We start from the raw sequence: 23,749 nt of genomic DNA, 5'->3' as shown, positions 1-23,749 counted from the left end.
CGCACACAGTAAGTGTGAACTTAAATTTGCAGAAAGATGTGTTTAACTTTGCACCCCGTACAGAGGTTATGCCAGTTTATTTTTATTTAGGGATTCAATGAAACATACAATTAGACCAGGACTGTATACATTTTGATATAACTATATACTGTTTAGGAAGCCTAGTTAGTGGAAGAACCAGGGGAAAAAGCTATATAATATTTCCCTTTATTTTCTACATTCTGCTGAAACTGTCCTCACAACAGTTACTTTCTCACTTTTAATCTCACCCTCGTAAAACTTGACATTTCTCTTGCCTTTCTTCCTTATCTGCTGACAAACCTCCATTAATCTTACTGAATATCCAGACAATCCTGGCATTTTTCTTACTTAATCAGGAAGTTCATCTTTCCTCTAATTGCTAAATCTCTTGTAAACAAGACTCCAAAACTTTTAAAAAATACCCAGCATATCGGACATATGGTGCTTGCACCCTTTCAAAAGATGCTGAACTGCAAGTTCTGTCAAACCCAGCCAGCACAGCCAATTGCGAGAGAGGCTAAAAGAGTAATTCAGCAATATCTACAAAGGCAGAAAATCCCTATTAACATATTGTGTGTCTGAAAATTTTGTTCAGTGAGTTCTCATCTAACGTCTTTGAGTGACATGCAGTTCAGCTTTATTATGTTATATTTTTTTAATCTATAGAGTCAAAGAATAATGTTTTACACTAGTCAAGTCTTTGAAATGAGGTAGGAACAAAAACAAAAGACAAAACTAGTAAAAGGGGTAATATGCTAATCAACCAGTTTACAAAATCAGCCTGTTCTTCTTTATAAGGCGAATCAATAAATTGGACCAGCTTTATCATGACAAAATTGTCTGAAAAATCATTAAATTAGATCAGCTCTTTTTTATGATTTTTCATTCAAATCTCTAATATTCATAAAGCAATACTGAGCATTATAATGCAATAGCAAGATGAGAGAATTAACTTTTAAAATATTCTTACATTCCGCAATATGTAATTTTTTCTCTTGGATTACAGAATTCTTCACTTGATAAAAGGATAAATTGTTGATTGTTGCAATGGCATTAACAACCAGTTCCTCACATTCCTCAACCGACTTGCACTCTAGTGATTTAGAAGAGAAGACTTTTAGTATTTTGTCATGATACTGATTATGAAATTCATAACTTCAGTGATTCTAGTATAAAATGTTGCACTGTCATACAATGAAGCCAAACAATCAACTGCTGTAATAAGGAACTGGCAACATTTCAATACAATTCTGATGCTGAATTCAGTCTTTTTGTTTGAGGCCATTTCAAAGTGTGAAACCATGTGTGTATACAGATGTACACATACATTTTATGAGACCCTTCATTGATAGATTGAGTATGCGCCGTCAAGCCAGTGTTGACAGTACCGCATAGATATTTTTTTTCCAGGAGAAACCCGTCATACTGACATCTGAATACATGATATGCCCAAGAAGATCTTGGAAAGTTTCGAAAAAAGCAAAGAAAATTTTTTGAAGACAAATTTCCTGCCAATTCTCTTTTTCTAATTTCTGATATCAGCTAATAAAATTGATACCCTGTCGATGACAATCACCACAGATTTTAAAATGCACGGAATTAAAACGGAAAGAACTACAGGAATGCTGTCCCAATTATAATGGCCTTTGTGGGCTACAAAATTACAATGCAGCAAGGTGAATTGAAATCAATCATTTAAAATGGCCAGTTTATACAATATACAACTAACACATGTTTTGCAGGATGTGGATTAAACAACAGGACACTGAAACAGCCAAGGAGTTTACAGATAAAAGATAGATAGATGATGGTGAACTTTTAACTATGCATCTAGTTCTGCATCTCTGGACCTTCCAGCCTTTCCCAACTTGGTGTCCTCAAGTTATGTTAGATTTTAACTCCAACTGACATGGCCACATCTGGATTATCCACTGGCTCTGAGTACCCAAGAACCTTTAAAAAAATTGCTCCAGAAATTCCCTAATATAATGCAAATATATACTTATAGTTCGGGAAGGGGGAGACAACAATTCTAAGCGTGTCTAGTGTTTTCAGAAAATGTACATTAATATCAGCCAAATGGTTTTGACATTGATGATTTGTCTTCTACAGATTATATATTCAAAAGCAATTCTTACCAAGCACTGTAATAAGTAATGCCACAATGTGATGATTAGTTGCCAAACATGCACCTACATTTGGATGAATGGACAGATTGGCAATCACTCTTATCAGCTTGATGAGAATGTCTTCTGCTTCAGAAGGGTGTCTGAGATTCTTTATTTCGCCATCTTTCCACAGTTTGTGATTAGGAACATTTTCACAGTAAGTTTGAAAAAGTGCTATGAGTGTATCAATGCTTCCTTGCTCCTCAAAAAATTGTTCCCGGGCTCGATTGTTCTTTGCTGTTAAATTGCCAAGAATGAAAATGATACGGATAACTAAATCCTGAAACGGAACATAAGAAAGGAAATAATTTGCTGCAAATAGATAATTTCCATTACAATAAATAATTCAATAATGTTTGGGGGGAAAAATCTAATTCACTTCTGTTCATACTGAACAGAATATTCAATAAACAGTTCATATTTAAAAGTACAAAAGTGAAAGAATACATAATGCAACCTAGCATGATCTTATTTATCTATCACATTTACATATACACATGGCATTAGACATTCCTTACAGGAGCATATAGTCTCTAGCAATATTTTCAAAACATAACTTTTCACAATTCTAAGCACACATTCATAACGCTGATTTCAATAACAGATCTAAATCAAATCTCAACACCACACTACCCAGGTAAAGGTAAAGGTAAAGGTTCCCCTGCACATGTGTGCTAGTCGTTTCCGACTCTAGGGGCCGGTGCTCATCTCCGTTTCAAAGCCGAAGAGCCAGCGCTTGTCCAAGGACGTCTCCGTGGTCATGTGGCCGGCATGAGTAGACGCCAAAGGCGCACGGAACGCTGTTACCTTCCCACCGTAGTGGTCCCTATTTTTCTACTTGCATTTTTACGTGCTTTCGAACTGCTAGGTTGGCAGAAGCTGGGACGAGTAACAGGCGCTCACTCTGTTACACGGCACTCGGGATTCGACCCGCCAAACTGCCGATCTTCTGATCGACAAGCTCAGCGTCCTAACCCACTGAGCCACCGCATCCCACTACCCAGCTACAAACTACAATATTTATATAACCCAGTAATACTGTATAGTCATTCATTTGTGTAAAAGCAACACAGATTCAATAACTCAATGAAAGAGTTGTTTTATTGTGTATTATTGAGGATGGCGCTGCTGAAAATGTGGAAAACAGATAGGAGATGGGAATTAATTTGCTTTTAGAATATCCATTCCTTCTTCTTCTAAACAAATACTTAGCAAAGAAAAACTTACTGTAAAACTGATTCACTTTTATCTTTAAGACATAATCCTCTTCTATTATAATATGTAATATTAAAATAAAGATATAATTTTTGAGCAATCCCTTTCTGCAAGGAAGAATATAATAGATGCATCAACCAACCAATGTATCAGAAAAATGAACTTCATTTTTCTGCTCATTTTCTAATACTGTTAAAACTTACTGGCTACCTAATGAGAATTAGGGAGTATTGACCAATGATTAGCAAGGCTTAATATTAATAACTTATTTTCATCTCAGAAGTTTTATATCTGTATTTGGTCCAAACAAAAACTAAGAACTTATTACTGACAAACTGAAACTCCTTCATTTTCCACATAAGAGAAGGAGAATTAGGACTTGCTGGTCAACAGAGTCCTGTTATTCAGTTCTCAGGACAGATATGAAGAGACACCAAAGGATTGGAATAGGACTCCATATACCTGAATAAATATCACTACTCAGTTGAATTGAGCATATACTGTCACATGACCATTTAATAAAGTGTACTGATATACCCTGGAATAATCCATACTCTGCCTTGTGTGCATCAATACTCCTCTGCAGTAATTCATAGTAAAAGAGGGGGAAAGATTGCACTGTTATGGCATGGGCATCCAAAACAACAACAATAACAATAACAACAATAAATTATTATTATTATTATTATTATTATTATTATTAATAATAATAATAAATAAATAAATAAAGGATTTAGCATTAAGAGAGAAGTGTGTGTATTTTTGCATCAGTTTGCTTCCTGCCTTGGTCCCTGCAGATTTCTTGGCAAGGTTTTCCAGAAGTGTTTTGACATTGCCTCCTTCCCAGGGGCTGAGAGAGCATGACTGGTCTAAAGTCACCCACTGCTTCATGCCTAAAGCGGGACTAGAACTCATGTCCTCCTTGTTTCTAACCTGATGCATTAACCATTGCACCAAACTGGCTCTTTCAATATAAATTAGCACCTTAAAAATGGACACGGTTAAAAAATATATAGCTATGTGAATTTCTTAATGAATTGGGATCTTCACACAGCAACGCAGTCAACGGAAATGTTTGGTCTGCTCTTATTATTTGAGAAAATTTGCTTTAATGCAATCTTACTATTCTAAAAATAATTCTTTTTTCCCTTTTATTGGTTGTTCTTTCATTCCATTTTTTGGCTAAAAGGTTAAATAGAGATGTTTCAGGACCAAGAAACTCCCAACCCCTTAAATCCATAGATTCCCCTCTATTATTACATCTCAGTAAGTAGAAGCCTTGTACTATCAACATCAGGGGTCTTCAAAAGCGGCCTTTTTATGACTTGTGGACTTCAACTCCCAGAATACTTCAGCCAGGCACTGAGGAATTCTGGGAGTTGAAGTCCACAAGTCATAAAAGGGCCAAGTTTGTAGAACCCTGATCTACATCTACAGGCAGTCTTTGACTTACAACCAATAGCTTAGTTTAGTAACCGTTCAAAGTTACGACACTTAAAAAAGGGACTTGCAACCAGTTCTCGCACGTGAAACAGCCACAGTATCCCCATGGTGACACGTTCAGGTGCTTGGCAACTGGCATGTATTTACAAAGGTCACTGCATCCTGGGTTCATGTGATCGCCATCTGTGACTTTCCCAACTGGCTTCCAACAAGCAAAGTCAATGGAGGAAGCTAGATTCACTTAATGACCGTGTGATTCATTTAACAACTGCGGCGATCACTTAACAAGCATGACAAAATAGGTCATAAAATAAAGTGCAACTCACTTAATAACCATCTCGCTTAGCAACAGAAATTCTGGTCCTCACTGTGGTTACAAGTAAAGGACTGTATTGAACCAGGGAGCTAGTTTTAAGTGCCTAAATGGCTGAAGGCATTCATTTCTATATGGTAAAATTACACATGAAATTTATCTCTAAAAATGGACTAACATACATACAACGTAGGCGAATCAAAGGATTAAAATATAAACAAACCCAGGAGATTAAAAAACTGACCTGCTTTGTTGGGTATTTGTTTAGCAGGGCTAAAAATAAGGCATAACATCTGGAGCAATCCGCCAAAGCTGTACAGCAGTCGTTGAAGGAAGAAAGTTTGCTGCATGTTTGAAGCAATAATATAGATGAGGTTTTCTTTTACTATTTCCAACTAAAATCCAAGTATTTTTTTCTGGTTTTAAACATTAGTCATAGTACAAAATAAAAAAGGCCAGCATTCTCTATTTTTATGCAGTTCAATAGGAGGAACAAGCGGCAGTGACTTTAATGACTAAAAAGAAAATCAATTCCATCACAAGGAATACAATAACCCAAAGCTTAATTTCAGTTATTAGTAGAAAATGACCCCCAACCTCTCTACTGCTTCTTTGAGTCCCACTATGATTTCTTGCAGACAACGCAAACATCTTCAAGCATTTCAACAAGAAAGACCAAGGATAATGCAGCAGCAAAAAAACATGAGGCAGCACCAATAAAAGAGAATATTTACAGCTCAGGGTTGAAATAAAGGTCCTTCGTGCAACCTTAATTTGGTTGTTCTTTTGCAGACGTGTCATTACCAAAACTAGGCAACAGCATCAGTGCACTGGTGATGTTACCTAATTTGGGTAATGAAACCTCTGCAAGAAAACAAGTTCAGGTTGCATCAAGGACTCCACCTGAGGAAGTGGCTGCTGTAGAAGCAAAGTGATATTTTTATGGGAAGGAAGAAAAGAGATAGCAGCAGCAGTGGAGGGAAAAACAAAGATGGCAAGCCCTGAGGCCCTCAGCTGATGGCAAAAAAACCCCGGAGTTTGATTAGACCATTTAACTATGGTCTACTGAACAGAAGGGAGAAAAAGTCAACCTATGATTGTATCCAGTCTTAGATGCTGCCTGTTGCCATTGGCCACTGCTACAGATTTACAGATTTCCTCTTTTAATATAGGTAAAGGTAAAGGTTCCCCCGCACATGCGTGCTAGTCATTTCCAACTCTAGGGGCCGGTGCTCATCTCCGTTTCAAAGCCGAAGAGCCAGCGCTTGTCCGAGGACGCCTCCGTGGTCATGTGGCCGGCATGACTAGAGGCCGAAGGCGCACGGAATGCTGTTACCTTCCCACCGTAGTGGTCCCTATTTTCTATTTGCATTTTTACGTGCTTTCGAACTGCTAGGTTGGCAGAAGCTGGGACGAGTAACAGGTGCTCACTCTGTTATGCGGCACTCGGGATTCAACCCGCCAAACTGCCAACCTTCTGATCGACAAGCTCAGCATCCTAACCCACTGAGCCACTGCGTCCCTTCTTCTTTTAATATACTGGCATTCTTTTTCTAAAGGAATCACACAAAGGATGTAGTGTAAGAAGTTCTCTGTGTTAAACAAGCAATGCCCCTATTTCATTCCTATGGGGATGTTTTTGATGACCTCTGCCTTAGAGCAGGGGTGAATAAGTTGGGAACCCATGTATATGTACATACATATACATCCATTCAAGTGCATCCTCACGTACAGACACAGTAGCATTCAGCATAAGATCTTTTCGGGAATAGGCGGAACTTAATCCCTTCGTCCCTTCCCAATAAATCAACTCAAAATTAATACTACCCCATATCTAATAGTGAAAGGCAAAACAATCTTTTAAAAAGACACTAGAAGAGATCTCATGCTCTTCATGCCTAATGATTTTGAGGCCAAATTTCTGCTTTTCTTATGCTAAAGTCATAAAGAAATCTGCAATCTTGAGCACGGTTGCTATAAAGGAGGAAGAAGCAATGAAGTTTCTTCCTCCCATCTTATAGCAAACCTAAGGCAGGTTACAGCATTAGAAGCAAGGAACAAGCAATCCTTTCCCCACCACACTATCTGCTGGCTGGGTATGGGGCAGAAGTACTTACACTCTTACAGAAACCACAAGTCAAAAAAGAAAACATACCCAAGGACGCCCAGCAGATTATGGGTGGCCTACTTGTGTTTAGATTGCAGAAGATTTGTGTTTTCTTATTCAAAAAGTAAGCCAATACAATCATTTAGGAATTAAACAATATACTGATCCAAAGTATTTCAACAGAAACATAACAGTATCTCCATGGAAGCAACAACTTTAATACATAACGAGGTGGTTGCTGAAGAGGAAAAAAGATTCTACATCGTATTTAAAGAAAAAAATAGTGGGGTTACCTGAATATTCTGGCCACATTGGTACATACATCCTTGTCACTCATGCGTTTCTCCAATGTGAGGCAGAGCTCTGGAATTGCTCCATACTCAAGGAATTTGCACCTTGACTGAAGTAAGTCTACCAAGTTTCGTAAAGTGGCAGTGAGCTGGAGAAAATACATTTAAATATGAATTAAACGAACACGGTAAGCATAATTTTATTAGGAGTACCGGACAGTTTGAGAAAATATAACAAAATGTTGCATAGCCTTTCTCTGATGGCAGTAGGATGAAACTCAGTGGTATGGAAAATTTAAAATAATATAGATTATTTAAACTCCAAAATGTGAAACAATGATACAGGCTTGATTATTAAAAACAGACCTACTCGTAAGTCACTTTTTATCTGAAAGTGTTCAGATAATTCATTGTTTGGAGACGCTTACTCTATTTTATCCAATTTATATAGTTGTCCACCTTGCAGTACAAGGGACTCTTGGTGGAGTAGAAGAAATTTAAAAAACAATAGTTCACAAATAACAGCAACAATTATTATTAGTGTTGATAACATTAACAATGATAAAACACAGCTAAAACAAATCACGGGTGAAGGGATTACAAGGAGAGAGCCATCTGACTAGTTTACCAGTTCCCAGCCAGATGACGCAAACCACTTCTTGAGAGGCCTTTAAAAGTCAAGAGTGATGGGATCAACCTAACTCAGAAGAAGGGATATTTCACAATGCAGCTGCCTTTGCCAAGAAGGCCCACTGCCTAGGACCCATCAAATGTAGCTCCCTAAATGACGGATCCCACACCATGCCCTCTATCTTTGACTTATGTTTTACTCTTGCTTCACAACTGAACAGAGACCGACTAGGCTTCAGTTCATCTTTCTTTGAGCCAACTGACCCCAAACAAATCAAAATGTTCCTGTAAATCCCATCAGTTTCCATATCTCTTGAGGTGAAATCACCAGGATAAATTGGTTGTCTGTTCATACTGGAGCCTTGGTGGAGCAGTGGGCTAATGCCTCCTTAAGTAACACCAGCTGCCTGCAATTAGTGCAGGTTCGTGTCCCACCAGGCTCAAGGTTGACTCAACCTTCCATCCTTCCGAGGTAGGTAAAATGAGGACCCAGATTGTTACAAAGCTAACTTTGTAATAATGCTGCTCGGGGGGCGGGCGAAAGCCCTAATAAGCAGGCATATACATAGAATGAAGGCTATTGCTAAGCACATTGATTTCTGCTTAGAGTGTAAGACGCCCCGAGTCTTCGGAGAAGGGCGGGATATAAATGGGATTAAAATGAAAAAATAAAATATATACTGAGCCATTTTTAATGAACCTAGAACTTCTTTGTATTATGAATTTATTGAAAAGAGAGCAGATATATTTTTCTCTAAAAACATAACATTGGAATTTCAATTATTTATTTTGCATGTGCTGTCACATGTATTTTGATGCACAATTTTTAAATCATTAGGGCTATTGACAGATGGCAAGACATAGTTATTTCTTTATATACGTTTACAAACAATTACCATTTAATTAGTAAAGATAGTAACAAATCTTTCAACGTGATTTTAAACTTGAGGTTTCAGGTTACATGAGGTACTTATTGTAAATCACTGAAGGCCCTGCTTATTTCTTAAAGCATAAATCCTTTTGTTTGAACTGGCCCTTCTAATATGAGAACCTGAATAATAACATTCAAGATCGCTCAAATGAGAGGTTTTTTTAAATTATTTTAAACTTACATTTAACTGTTATTAAAATTCAGTAAATCTTTCCAATAACTGCAAGGGAATTCTCCTTCTCCACCACTACAAGATATTAATTACAAATTTTGCTGTATTGGCGTTACATCCACTCCTGAATAGCAATAATTGTAACATTAACCTTTTATTTAGAAAAAATATATATTTCAAACAATATGGAACTTTTCACAAAACAGATCAGAACTTGGGACTCTTTTCAAGTCTCATGTAAAGCTAAAGAGCTTTAAAAGGTGATATTGTCTTACACGAAGGGGATGGGCAGTTTCTAAAAATAGTATTAAATAAACAAGCATTTACAGGAATCGGGAATCAATTTCAATATTTTATGATCAGCCTTATTAGAATAAGAGCATTCCCACCCCCCATTAGTCATAAATGGAACATACATCTTGCATCTCTCTCCTTCAACTATTTCTTTCTTAATTTTATGTCCTATCTTTTGTTCCAAGGAATGTTACACTGACACAATGCCATGAGCTACTGGGGTTGTTGCAACTTTTATCAGCAAGAAGTAACCATGCCGTCTTAATCTTAGACAAGAGGCACTATACAAATATTTTACATCTAAAGTAAAATAAAACAGACGAATACAAGGCCCACATTCAGCAAGTAAACACCTAGAGCTACGGCACAGGACAGAAACTCGGAGGAAGCCACAGGAAGATACGATTGCCTTATTCACTATTCCTTCAGTATGCAGTAAAGAATTCTCCGATAACTTCTAGTGATAATTTATCAGTCTCCAATAACGGTCACTATAAATCACAGGTGTCAAACTCGCCGCCTTACGTGATGCGACGTATCGCAACTTTTTTTGCATTGCCGGAGCTGGGGTGGGCACGGCCTCCACAGGATGCAAACGGCCCCACAGGCCGGCAGTCTGACACCCCTGCTATGGATCATTCTGGAACTATTAAGTTACAGCTTGCCTGCTGCATCTAAGATTGCTTTAGCTAATTCAGAAAAGCTCACCAGGGTAGCACAAGGTTAGAACTGGAATAATATAGTTGAGTAGACTGAAAACGTGGAAGACATCTCAGAATAAAAGTAGTTAACAAACCACTTGCACAATACTGTTAAGGAAAAAAAAAACTTGGGACGGTCCACCAGGAGTCAAACCTAGCAAGGGAACACCATTAGAAAGTTTGAAACTTTTTTGTTGAAATAAATCGAAATAACTGAATAATTGAAATAAAAAATGTCATTCTAACCTGGACCAAGAGATGTCCTGAGCTGGAAAATCGAGTATTATCTTCATTAATTTCATTAATCATTCTCATTACTTGCAGCAGGATTTCAATAGCTCCCTTACTGACCATTTCATTAATGAGCCTTGCATTGCCAGAAATAAATTTTATAGCACCAGTGCAATAAAGAAAAGCTTCAGTGTTTGTTTGCAAGTCTTCACTTCTCAGAATCTCAAGCAGAGAGTCTATGGAAAAAAATTAACATGATGTGAATTTTCTCTCTGGCGCATTTTTTTTTTTTTTTTTTGCAGAATGAGATTTACTTCAGGGCTTTTTTTTTTAAAGGAACTGTCAAATAAAGTAATAATAACTTCTCTAACTAAGCTGCCCCAGAGTCATCATGAATGAGTTGGGCAGCCATATACATTTTCCAAATTAATTAATTAATAATCTACTGATTATTGCACACAAAATTACTCTTAGCATTTGTGATATAGTAATCAATATAAAGCTGATCAAATAAATAAGTAATTCTGCATTGTTATTTATTTGCAGTAAAGGTAAAGGTTCCCCCGCACATGCGTGCTAGTCGTTTCCGACTCTAGGGGCCGGTGCTCATCTCCGTTTCAAAGCCGAAGAGCCAGCGCTTGTCCGAGGACGTCTCCGTGGTCATGTGGCCGGCATGACTAGATGCCAAAGGCGCACGGAACGCTGTTACCTTCCCATCGGAGTGGTCCCTATTTTTCTACTTGCATTTTTTACGTGCTTTCGAACTGCTAGGTTGGCAGAAGCTGGGACGAGTAACAGGCGCTCACTCTGCTACGCGGCACTCGGGATTCGACCCGCCAAACTGCCGACCTTCTGATCGACAAGCTCAGCGTTCTAACCCACTGAGCCACCGCGTCCCTTTATTTGCAGTACTTTGCTATAAAGGCATTCAGTGTGACTGCAAAGATAGTTGCTCAAGATTAATTTACTAGCTGCCATCCCAATAATTCAGATAATGGATGAGAAATAGCTGAGGAAATTTATTGAAGGGAAGGAAGTTACAACAGTGGAACTTCCATTTATACAAACTATCTCTGGCTATTTTTTTTCTCCTGCAACTACGTGAACATATCCAAAATCCAAGGCCTCCATTGAAAGCTTTCCCAGGTCCAGGAAAGTTTTTGATGAGGACAAAGCAATGGAAGTTTTTCTTTTCCAAATATAGCCCTGTGATTGCAAGAAATCAGCACACAATTTGTTTTGTTTAAATGGAAGTTGCATATAATGAAAAGTCTTGGTCACAATAATGAAAATGATTGGAGGCTAATTATTTTTGATTATTAGTATGTACTAATCATATGTGTCTTATTTCAGCTAAAAAGTATCTTGTCTTTCTGATAGTAATAACCAGCTACACAATTTTACTTTTTGATTTAACTGCCTTACTTTAATTTAAAAACAAACAGAAGATGTAACATAATATAGTACATGAAAAATAAAAGGCACATAAATAGAAATAAAGACAAGTAAAAAAATCTTAACTAAAAGATCATTTAAATGTCTGATTAACAATAATTTGATCCAAAGTGTTACCATTTTCTTGTCCCAAAATTCCAGATGAAAGAATTGTGAGCAATATGTAAGCAAAGTATTAATTCGTCATGGAAATTAGGATAAAAACTCAAGTCCCCTCCCATTCACCATTTAAATATGTCTTTTATCCTTTGATGCAGGAAGAATAATATGATTTAGCCAAATCAGGTGGGAAGGGAGAAGGAGTCAAGCAATATCTTTCTAATTGGTTTTTGGAATACGTTACTTAGATTCCATGATGAAACAGAGATCAAAGAATAAGCCTGGTGCTTAGTTTTCATTTCTATATGTATACATATTTTTCTTGAATTCCAGCTGCAATTTTTATGTCTAGTTCCTACCCAGTAATAATATTTGTATTTCTGATTAGCTAATATTATCTTCATTAGCTTCAAAAACATTAAAATGTTTAGGATAGGCAAAATCAGAAACAGGAAAAAAATTAACACCAAAATGCAGATTGAAATCATATTTATACTGAATATTTGGCAGTTTCATATTTACCCACACATAATAGCAGTATATTATCTTTTCCACATTATAAAAGACATTCTACTGAGTCATGGAATAGCATATTTACCTACCCAGGATTTGGTCATTCTCCATAAGGGAATCATTTTTTTCACTTCTGCTGATTTTAAATACTAATTTGCAAACATTAAGCAGATTCTTCCCACTCACTTTCAGCTATAAGGAAGAATGGAAAAAGAGAATATACATGAAATAGCTGTACCTTATGTTTTAGCTGTTCTTTTAAAAGCATGCAACACAGCTCTCGCATTACAGTTAGCCCTTGACTTAACCACCATTCGTTTCGTGACCATTCAGTTTCAACTGCACTGGAGAAAGTGACTTAGTACCCTTTTTCCACTGCATTTACCACTGCAACGCCCCCATGGTCGTGTGATCAAAATTTGGATGCTTGGCAACTGCTTCCTATTTCTATAGTGTCCCAAGGTCTTTTGTGATCTTTTCACAAGCAAAGACCATGGGGAAGCCAGATTCGCTTAACAACCGTGTTACTAACTTAATAACTGCAGTGATTCACTTAATAACTGTGGTAAGAAAGGTCGTAAAATGGAGCAAAATTCACTTCACTGTCTTGCTCAGCAACAGAAATTGTGGCCTCAATTGTGGTTGTAAGTCAAGGACTACCTGTATGTACATGCTGTACTTAACTGAAACTCAAAACATTGGCCGCTTTATCATAGCTTTCTTACACATTCCAAAACAAGTACTCAAATAAGAGCTCCTATATCAAATTATCAACATATGACAGCCATTTATCTGATCCAAGATTACTGGAGACAGAAAAATCTACATGAAAGAAAGTCAAAAAACATTAAATATTATTTTAGGGTCCTCCATTTATAAACCAGCATTCAATACTAAATCATAAAATAAAGCTTCCTGTAACATCCAACATAATGGAATGTGATTTTAAAACTATCTGCAAGGTATAATGACATTAAACCAGTTTTCCATGTTATATGCCTTTGGGTAATTCTAACTGAAATAGTCCTGCTTTAGACACTACATTACAGGAAGAAAAATGTAATTATTATCATTATCCAGACAGATATATTGCACATCCATATACATATAGAGAATCTGAATTTCCTTGATGAATAGATTTTCCATTCACTTGAATCCAGCATACCATTCTGAATATATGAATGGGGAAGTTGTTGAAAGTAGGAAATTGTTAAAAACCTAGCAACAAGTTCTTATAAATTATTGCATAGCTACTAGGTAATGATTAGAGGATCCTGACAAATGTCTCAATTACCATTATAACAAACATATGTTCAAATAAATTAAATAGTGTATTACCAATTACATGACCATGATATGATAGTAACTGTTGCCACCACTTTGTAAAAATGTTATATAAATTTTTGAATGGTTTAGGAGAGATAACATACACTATTGTAATGAAAATTTGTTTTCCTCTTGAACTTCTTCTGCTATCTTGGTATTCAATCAATCAAGTAAGAAGCCAGAGAACGTGGTTTATGACATAATAATAATAATAATAATAATAATAATAATAATAATAATAATAATAATAATAATAATAATAATAATAATAAAGTTGGAAGGGACCTTGGAGGTCATCTAGTCCAACCCCCTGCTCAGGCAGGAAACCTTATACCATTTCAGGCAAATGGCTGTCCAGTCTCTTCTTAAAAACCTCCAGTGTTGGAGCATTCACAGCTTCTGGAGGCAGGTTGTTCCACTGGTTAATTGCTTCTCTCCTTGACTAGTTTCCATCCATTGCTTCTTGTCCTGCTTTCAGGTGCTTTGGAGAATAGATTGACTCCCTCTTCTTTGTGGTAGCCCCTGAGATATTGGAACACTGCTATCATGTCACCCCTCACCCTTCTCTTCATTAAACTAGACATACCCAATTCCAGCAACTGTTCCCTATATGTTTTAGCCTCCAGCCCCCTAATCATCTTTGTTGCTCTTCTCTGTACCCTTTCTAGAGTCTCGACATCTTTTTTACATCGTGGTGACCAAAACTGGATGCAGTATTCCAGTTGTTGTTGTTGTTGTTGTTGTTATTATTATTATTATTATTATTATTATTATTATTATTATTCTAGGATTCAAGTAAATGTATTCAAATGAATGCATTTGTTGTTATACCTTGAAAGCAAAAGTTCTCACAAAGTGCAGCTGGTTTTTGACATACAATTTAATTTAAAAAAATTGACTAAATTAAGCACATGCTATTTTTATCTACTATTGTGTGCTATCACTTAGGTTGAAATTTTATATTTATTTACTTGGAAGAAAACTCAGTTCTAAGTAGCCAAAGGAAGAGCTGCACTGTTAATCTCCTAGATTTCCAGTAAATCTAACAACAGAACAAATGAAAATTTAATGTAATTTTAAAGAGTGTAAAACCAAGTTCTGCAACTTCCTGCAAAAACAATGATTTAGTAGTTAAAGATAAATTGCATTTCTCAGGATATAACTAGCACTTTCACACAAGTATAATATAATCACATTCTGTAACAGGTATGACATATTTAACTTACACCCAGAATGATTTTTGCCAATTTCAAGCCAAGAGGATCTGAAGTAACATCAACTAATTTATATAACACTTTCAATAGTAAATTTCGCCTCTTGAATCGCTTGCCAAGCATATTTCCTTCTTTCAATGTTTGATAAAGAATAGCACAGGCATCACAAAGTCTTTCTACATTGTTTTCTGTTTGATTGGAAAAAAGCAGAAGGTAAAATTAATGATCCAATATTTTAAAGAGAAAGGATTTTTTTAACAAATACCACAAAACCTGCACTATCAACAAACACAGCTATTGTAAATTTTATGGACTCAACTGAAGGAGCTAAAAACTAAACAAATAGCTTTTGGTCAGTGTCATTCTAATAGATGTTTATGTGACCATCCCTACCTTTCCCAGAAATAGCATGCATTTGTCTTCAACTAGAAGTAACTAGGCACCAGACTAGGGTCATGTGTACCCTGCTAACATCCTTTTCATAGCCAATAATGTTTTCCCAGAAATATGGGATCAAAAATATGGGAGTTCTTTGGACTGATGTTAAGCTGAGGGAACTGAAGGAATGAAATGAATATATTACACCTGACAGATGCTTAGGGCATTCATTTCACCCCTTAAAATTCCTAAAACCATTTCCAAAACATGTCATGGCTCCACTTATTTTTGAAACGTGGCCTCAAATATGCCACTGAAAGCCTACTGCAGATCTTGGGCTCCCCTCCCTGATTCTTAAAACACTAATCTAAGCAAGCACCCTGTACAATGCCAAGACATAAAAACTGGAACACAGAATTAGTGTTGTATGTAGCAATGGCTTGTATTTGTTATGATTAGGAAAAAATGCCCACAAATATGGTGGTCTCAATATTTTCGTCTTTTAACTTCTAATATGGGATTTGTCATTCAAAACATCTAAAATGTACCAGGTAGCCCTCTTTTAGTACATGTTATTAATATTTACAGATTCTTTGAAAGCTTGTTGTATGCATTCTCAAAGGACTTTTAAACCTTGGAAATACATCTATATATGTATATACAGTATATCTCCATCCCACTTTGCCACCAAGAATATAGCCAGCAACGGGACTGTTTAAAATTGGTATTAGGAAAAATATTATTAAAAATAATGAACAGAATGAAGACTTGAAGTGTCTAGTTTATGAAACCCAAACAAATATTGCAGAACTATATTATTTACCAATCTCTAATATATGTAAAATTGGTAAAACTTTTGTTTTCCAATAGCTTTCTTCTTCTTCTTCTTCCATTTCACTTGTTTCCAAATTATTTTCTGAAACATATATTTTTAAAGAGATATATTAACAATGATTTTCAAATAATCACACAACAAAACGTATGGCAAAACATTTAATAGACTATAATTTGTTCTATAACAGTATGTACCAATCAGGTAAAAAAATAAATATTTCAAGAGAAATTTCTTAGTAATCTAACTTCAACAGTCTCTGTAATAAAAAGAAGAAAAACAGGAAACTTAAGCAAAGGCAGACAAGTTCAGAAGTTCCTTCTCTCGGTGGTTTATTGGTATATAACCACAGCTTTGTATGCTGGTCACAAAAATGACACTGGTCTACATTTATTGGCTGCTGTTTTTAGCATGTAAAATCCAAGAGCCTTAGCAACACTGAGCTTCAGAGAAGTGAATGTTAAGTTATCTTAAAAATCTACCTACTGTTACAGAAGAGAATTATTACAATTCTAATAAGTAGTAACTTGCTAGTTTTTCACTTGAATAAATTAACATTTTCTTTTGGTTCACAGAAATCTTTCTTTAATAAAAGCATAAAAAAGCTGAGGCACTGCAACATGCCTGTGAATACACAATACATCAATCTGGAGAGTTTAGCTTTGCCAAACATGATCTGGGCTCTCATGTCACAAAACCAATACCTATTTTCTTTCCTGTAATAAAATTACACAGGTATGCATGTGTGCACGTACACAAACACACAAATGGCACTCATTTTTATTTACAAAATCATGTGCTATAAACTTACAGGTGAAACTCGAAAAATTAGAATATCGTGCAAAAGTTCATTTATTTCAGTAATGCAACTTAAAAGGGGAAACTATATGAGATAGACTCATTACATGCAAAGCAAGATAGTTCAAGCCGTGATTTGTCATAATTGTGATGATTATGGCTTACAGCTCATGAAAACCCCAAATCCACAATCTCAGAAAATTAGAATATTGTGAAAAGGTGCAATATTCTAGGCTCAAAGTGTCCCACTCTAATCAGCTAATTAAGCCATAACACCTGCAAAGGGTTCCTGAGCCTTTAAATGGTCTCTCAGTCTGGTTCAGTAGGAATCACAATCATGGGGAAGACTGCTGACCTGACAGTTGTGCAGAAAACCATCACTGACACCCTCCATAAGGAGGGAAAGCCTCAAAAGGTAATTGCAAAAGAAGTTGGATATTCCCAAAGTGCTGTATCAAAGCACATTAATAGAAAGTTATGTGGAAGGGAAAAGTGTGGAAGAAAAAGGTGCACAAGCAGCAGGGATGACCACAGCCTGGAGAAGATTGTCAGGAAAAGGCCATTCAAAAGTGTTGGGGACTTAGACTTCCGCTGGCGGCGCGGCGCCGAAGACAGCCTCCCCTGGCTGCCCGCGGCTCAGCTGTTTGTTTTTTCGCCCGAAGCAGCGCCGATCAGCTGTTCGGGCGAAATTGAAGCCCCCTCCTCGGGAGAAGAGGAGGGGGTGAGGCCCCAGGTAGGGGTAGAGTTCTCCGAGGCCGCCTGAGCTTCGAGCTTGGGCGGCTGAAGGATCGAACTCCCCCGAAGCCTGGGTTGCTCCCAGCTGGCCGTCGTCTCTGCTCCGAACTTCCTGGAGCAGAGCCAGGCGTCTGCGAACCATCCCTGCCTGAAGAAAGGACTATGATTTAAAGGAGCAGGCAGAGCGGTACAAGAGGAAAAGGTGAAGAGATGAAGAGGATTATTTTATTTTACTCTCAAGCTTGATGGACTATGCTTAAAACTTAAAGTGAAAGTGCGTCACAATTGTAAGTAAAAGATGGCGGCTAAACCTCCCCCTAGAACTTTTCGGAGTGCTGGAAATTCTCCGGTGCAACAACAATCATTACTGCAGGCATTGCATTCTCCTGATGTATTGACATCGAAGGATCTTGAAAAACATACCCAGTTAATTTTGGAGTCAATGGGTGTTAAATTTGCACAGATGGAGGAGAAATTGGAGAAATTGGAGCAGAGAATGGAAGAAAGGATGGAGCAGAAACTTAGAGAGATGAAGGTAGACATTTTGTCCTCAGTGCACAAAGTAGCTAAATGTGTGGAGGTGCTGGATGATCAAGTGGAAGACTTGACTCAAAAGAATGCTATATTAGAAGCAAAAGTACAGGGAGTGCAGAATTATTAGGCAAATGAGTATTTTGACCACATCATCCTCTTTATGCATGTTGTCTTACTCCAAGCTGTATAGGCTCGAAAGCCTACTACCAATTAAGCATATTAGGTGATGTGCATCTCTGTAATGAGAAGGGGTGTGGTCTAATGACATCAACACCCTGTATCAGGTGTGCATAATTATTAGGCAACTTCCTTTCCTTTGGCAAAATGGGTCAAAAGAAGGACTTGACAGGCTCAGAAAAGTCAAAAATAGTGAGATATCTTGCAGAGGGATGCAGCACTCTTAAAATTGCAAAGCTTCTGAAGCGTGATCATCGAACAATCAAGCGTTTCATTCAAAATAGTCAACAGGGTCGCAAGAAGCGTGTGGAGAAACCAAGGCGCAAAATAACTGCCCATGAACTGAGAAAAGTCAAGCGTGCAGCTGCCAAGATGCCACTTGCCACCAGTTTGGCCATATTTCAGAGCTGCAACATCACTGGAGTGCCCAAAAGCACAAGGTGTGCAATACTCAGAGACATGGCCAAGGTAAGAAAGGCTGAAAGACGACCACCACTGAACAAGACACACAAGCTGAAACGTCAAGACTGGGCCAAGAAATATCTCAAGACTGATTTTTCTAAGGTTTTATGGACTGATGAAATGAGAGTGAGTCTTGATGGGCCAGATGGATGGGCCCGTGGCTGGATTGGTAAAGGGCAGAGAGCTCCAGTCCGACTCAGACGCCAGCAAGGTGGAGGTGGAGTACTGGTTTGGGCTGGTATCATCAAAGATGAGCTTGTGGGGCCTTTTCGGGTTGAGGATGGAGTCAAGCTCAACTCCCAGTCCTACTGCCAGTTTCTGGAAGACACCTTCTTCAAGCAGTGGTACAGGAAGAAGTCTGCATCCTTCAAGAAAAACATGATTTTCATGCAGGACAATGCTCCATCACACGCGTCCAAGTACTCCACAGCGTGGCTGGCAAGAAAGGGTATAAAAGAAGGAAATCTAATGACATGGCCTCCTTGTTCACCTGATCTGAACCCCATTGAGAACCTGTGGTCCATCATCAAATGTGAGATTTACAAGGAGGGAAAACAGTACACCTCTCTGAACAGTGTCTGGGAGGCTGTGGTTGCTGCTGCACGCAATGTTGATGGTGAACAGATCAAAACACTGACAGAATCCATGGATGGCAGGCTTTTGAGTGTCCTTGCAAAGAAAGGTGGCTATATTGGTCACTGATTTGTTTTTGTTATGTTTTTGAATGTCAGAAATGTATATTTGTGAATGTTGAGATGTTATATTGGTTTCACTGGTAAAAATAAATAATTGAAATGGGTATATATTTGTTTTTTGTTAAGTTGCCTAATAATTATGCACAGTAATAGTCACCTGCACACACAGATATCCCCCTAAAATAGCTATAACTAAAAACAAACTAAAAACTACTTCCAAAAATATTCAGCTTTGATATTAATGAGTTTTTTGGGTTCATTGAGAACATGGTTGTTGTTCAATAATAAAATTAATCCTCAAAAATACAACTTGCCTAATAATTCTGCACTCCCTGTATTGGAAATTGAAGATTTAAAAGACAAAATGGATAGCGAACAGAGTTTGGCTCAATTTTACCAGATGCAGTTTGCTGTTAGAATTAGAGGCCTAAAAGAGAATATTAAGGAAGATTTAAAGCAGCTGGTTTCTGAGGCTTTTGAGGGGGTATTGAACCATCCAGCATCTGAAATAAAACAAGGCATGGACAAAGTGTTTCGTGTGAATTCGTGGATTGCTAAGCAGAGAAAGTTGCCTAGAGATGTGGTGGTTTATTTTGTAAAAAGGGAAATTAGAGATGAAGTTATACAAGCTGCCTATGATACTAAAGTTGTGATTGCTGGTCAAGAAGTTTTGGTTCTAAAAGAAATTCCTCCAAAGATTTTAAAGAGAAGGAAGGACTTTATATTTCTTGTGCAAGAGCTCAAGCAAAGAGATATAAGGTTCAGATGGGAGATCCCAGCTGGGTTGAGCTTCATGTATGATGGCAAAAGGTACTGTTTGGGTACTGTGAAGCAAGCGCATGATTTTTACAACAATGTTTTAAAAGCAACCCCATCAACACTTCTGGAAGCTGCAGAGGGATCTGGAGAAGGAGAACATCAAGAGGATGAAGATGGACAGATAGACGAGAAGGGTACAGGAGGAGATCAAGCTGCAACTCTTTTGGATGATCCTAGAGAACAGAGGGTGACGCGTGCTGCCTTAAAACGCTCAAAAAAGATTAAAAAATAAGACCAGTAGAAATCTATGGAACTTCCACAATATACTTATAGTCAAGTGGTAGTTGTGTTTTTAAGAGTTTTGGGATGATATGTATGGTAACAGAATGTTCAATTTGGAATTAATGGACAATTTACTACAGAGGAAGAGGAAGAAAGTTTTGTGGGTTAATGCGGGTTAATTTGTGTAAGAACTATCTATTATAGCCTATTTTGGCTAGAGAGGTTAATAGGGATAGGTGCTTGTGATGTGTAAGTGAGAATATGTGGAAGAACATAGATGGGAATGATGCTAGTTTTCTTTTATTTTAGTTCTTTATACATATTTAGTATTGTTAAGGATTGGTTTACTCTATATAAGCTAGAGAGTGATGGATTTTAGAGTTTATAATTGTTAGTATATGATTGTTTATGATTGCTTTTTAGATATATACCTTGTATTTTGCTCTGGGAAGTCGGGGGGGGGGGGAGGGGGGGAGGAGGGGAAGTAGAGGGGTGGGAGGCAGGGGAGGGAGGAGGGAGAGGGGGAGGGGGGGAGATAGGGGGGAGGTAGGGAGGGGAGGAGGGAGGGGGAAGGGGGGTTTTTCAAAGGAAAATTGTATTTTAAAACTTTTCAATAAAAAAAAAAGTGTTGGGGACTTTCACAAGGAGTGGACTGAGGCTGGAGTCAGTTCATCAAGAGCCACCACACACAGACGGATCCTGGACATGGGCTTCAAATGTCGTATTCCTCTTGTCAAGCCACTCCTGAACAACAAACAACGTCAGAACCGTCTTACCTGGGCTAAAGAAAAACAGACCTGGTCTGTTGCTCAGTGGTCCAAAGTCCTCTTTTCTGATGAGAGCAACTTTTGCATCTCATTTGGAAACCAAGGACCCAGAGTCTGGAGGAAGAATGGAGAGGCACACACTGCAAGATGCTTGAAGTCCAGTGTGAAGTTTCCACAGTCTGTGTTGATTTGGGGAGCCACGTCATCTGCTGGTGTTGGTCCACTGTGCTTCATTAAGTTCAGGGTCAACGCAGCCGTCTACCAGGAGATTTTGGAGCACTTCATGCTTCCTTCCGCAGACGAGCTTTATGGGGATGCTGACTTCATTTTCCAGCAGGACTTGGCACCTGCCCACACTGCCAAAAGCATCAAAACCTGATTCAATGACCATGGGATTACTGTGCTTGATTGGCCAGCAAACTCGCCTGACCTGAACGCCATAGAGAATCTATGGGGCATTGCCAAGAGAAAGATGATACACATGAGACCGAACAATGCAGAAGAGCTGAAGGCCGCTATTGAAGCATCCTGGACTTCCATAACACCTCAGTAGTGCCACAGGCTGATAGCTTCCATGCCACGCCGCATTGAGGCAGTAATTGCTGCAAAAGGGGCCCAAACCAAGTATTGAGTACATATGCATGCTTATACTTTTCAGAGGTCCGATATTGTTGTATGTACACTCCTTGTTTTATTGATTGCATGTAATATTCTAATTTTCTGAGATTGTGGATTTGGGGTTTTCATGAGCTGTAAGCCATAATCATCACAATTATGACAAATCACAGCTTGAACTATCTTGCTTTGCATGTAATGAGTCTATCTCATATATTAGTTTCCCCTTTTAAGTTGCATTACTGAAATAAATGAACTTTTGCACGATATTCTAATTTTTCGAGTTTCACCTGTATGTGGCTCTGTATGGCTTAAAATCTTTTCCTCTCCTTCTTTCCAAGTTGGTAAGAAATACAGCAGAATGCCAGTATCAATCTTCTTGAAAGTCACATATAATAAATAATAAAAATTACACAGGATACAAAACGATATGGATGTGCAAAATATTCCCTGCGCATTCCTGTGCATGGAATAGGCTGTACCAACTCGTCCGTTCCACACAAGTTTAGTCCAGAGACATACTCAGAATATGCACAGTAAGTTCTGGGCATGTTCCAGGGAGAGTGAAAATGGGAAAACACAATGCCATTGGTTAGAGCCAGATTGTGATTCCCCTGATAACAGTCTAACTAAAATATCAACTGATAGCACATTTTCCACTTGATCCGGTACTCCACAAAATGGATATCAGATAATATGGAAAACAATACCAACTTTCACTTTCAAAGAGTTTCCACCTTCTGAAAGAATATAGAAAGGTAACAGAGATGTCTTCCATTCCCAACTCCCTCAAGCCTTGGTGGAGCAGTGGGCTAATGCCTCCTTAAGTAACACCAGCTGCCTGCAATTAGTGCAGGTTCGCATCCCACCAGGCTCAAGGTTGACTCAGCTTTCCATCCTTCCGAGGTAGGTAAAATGAGGACCCAGATTGTTGGGGGCAATTAAGCTGACTTTGTAATAATGCCGCTTGGGGTGTGTGTGAAAGCCCTAATAAGCAGGCATATACATAGAATGAAGGCTACTGCTAAGCTTGTAAGCCGCCCTGAGTCTTCGGAGAAGGGCGGGATATAAATGGAATTAAAAAAAAAGTGCTCTCTCTCTCTCTCTCTCTCTCTTTCTCCCTCCCCGCTCTCTCTCTCAGCTTAAATGGGTTGAATCTAGGGAAGGTTACATAAGCAAGATCCTCACCACCTCCAATTATGCCAAGGAGTGCCATAGAAATAAATAAATAAATAACCTTTAAAAGAGTAGAGGAGCTCTGCTTTAGAGAAATAGCAATACACTCTGAAATCACCGGGCAGGAGAGATTTCACAGATGCCCTTGTAAGTCAAGCTGGGGAGATAACAGACAAACTGAGGAGGGAAACAAACCATGGATGTCTACCTTGAGACAAAGAAAAACAATATGACCTACACTTCACCCATAAGTACTGTGTCTTTCCCCTTTCTTTCCTCCTTATTGTTGGTGCTCGTGCTGTTCTCTATGAATGCTTCGTTCTACCAACTGGGCCATCTACAACTATGGGCAAAGCCATTATCTCAGCCCCCACGGCCAGCCCAATGAGAATTCTGTCAAGTGGGGTTCAGCATGA

The 23,749-nt window shown here is 38.1% G+C and overlaps 1 protein-coding gene across 2 annotated transcripts in view; it reads right to left on the bottom strand.

Moving 5' to 3' along the window:
• Positions 1–23,749, bottom strand: part of ARMC2 (armadillo repeat containing 2) — a 51,135-nt gene that overhangs the window by 4,821 nt on the left and 22,565 nt on the right. For both annotated transcript variants that reach the window (XM_083349359.1, XM_083349360.1), the window contains 8 exons: positions 16,325–16,417; positions 15,136–15,311; positions 12,673–12,775; positions 10,532–10,752; positions 7,561–7,706; positions 5,405–5,504; positions 2,160–2,469; positions 992–1,114 (listed from right to left, as the gene is read on the bottom strand). In XM_083349359.1, coding sequence (XP_083205485.1) covers positions 992–1,114; positions 2,160–2,469; positions 5,405–5,504; positions 7,561–7,706; positions 10,532–10,752; positions 12,673–12,775; positions 15,136–15,311; positions 16,325–16,417 — 1,272 coding nt within the window. The remainder of the gene's footprint in view (positions 1–991; positions 1,115–2,159; positions 2,470–5,404; positions 5,505–7,560; positions 7,707–10,531; positions 10,753–12,672; positions 12,776–15,135; positions 15,312–16,324; positions 16,418–23,749) is intronic.

This window comes from Vipera ursinii (genome assembly GCF_947247035.1).
Source record: "Vipera ursinii genome assembly, chromosome: 1".
NCBI classification, from domain to species: domain Eukaryota; kingdom Metazoa; phylum Chordata; class Lepidosauria; order Squamata; family Viperidae; genus Vipera; species Vipera ursinii.
The sequence above is the reverse complement of the archived record's forward strand: the minus strand, read 5'-3'. Positions and strand labels throughout refer to the sequence as shown.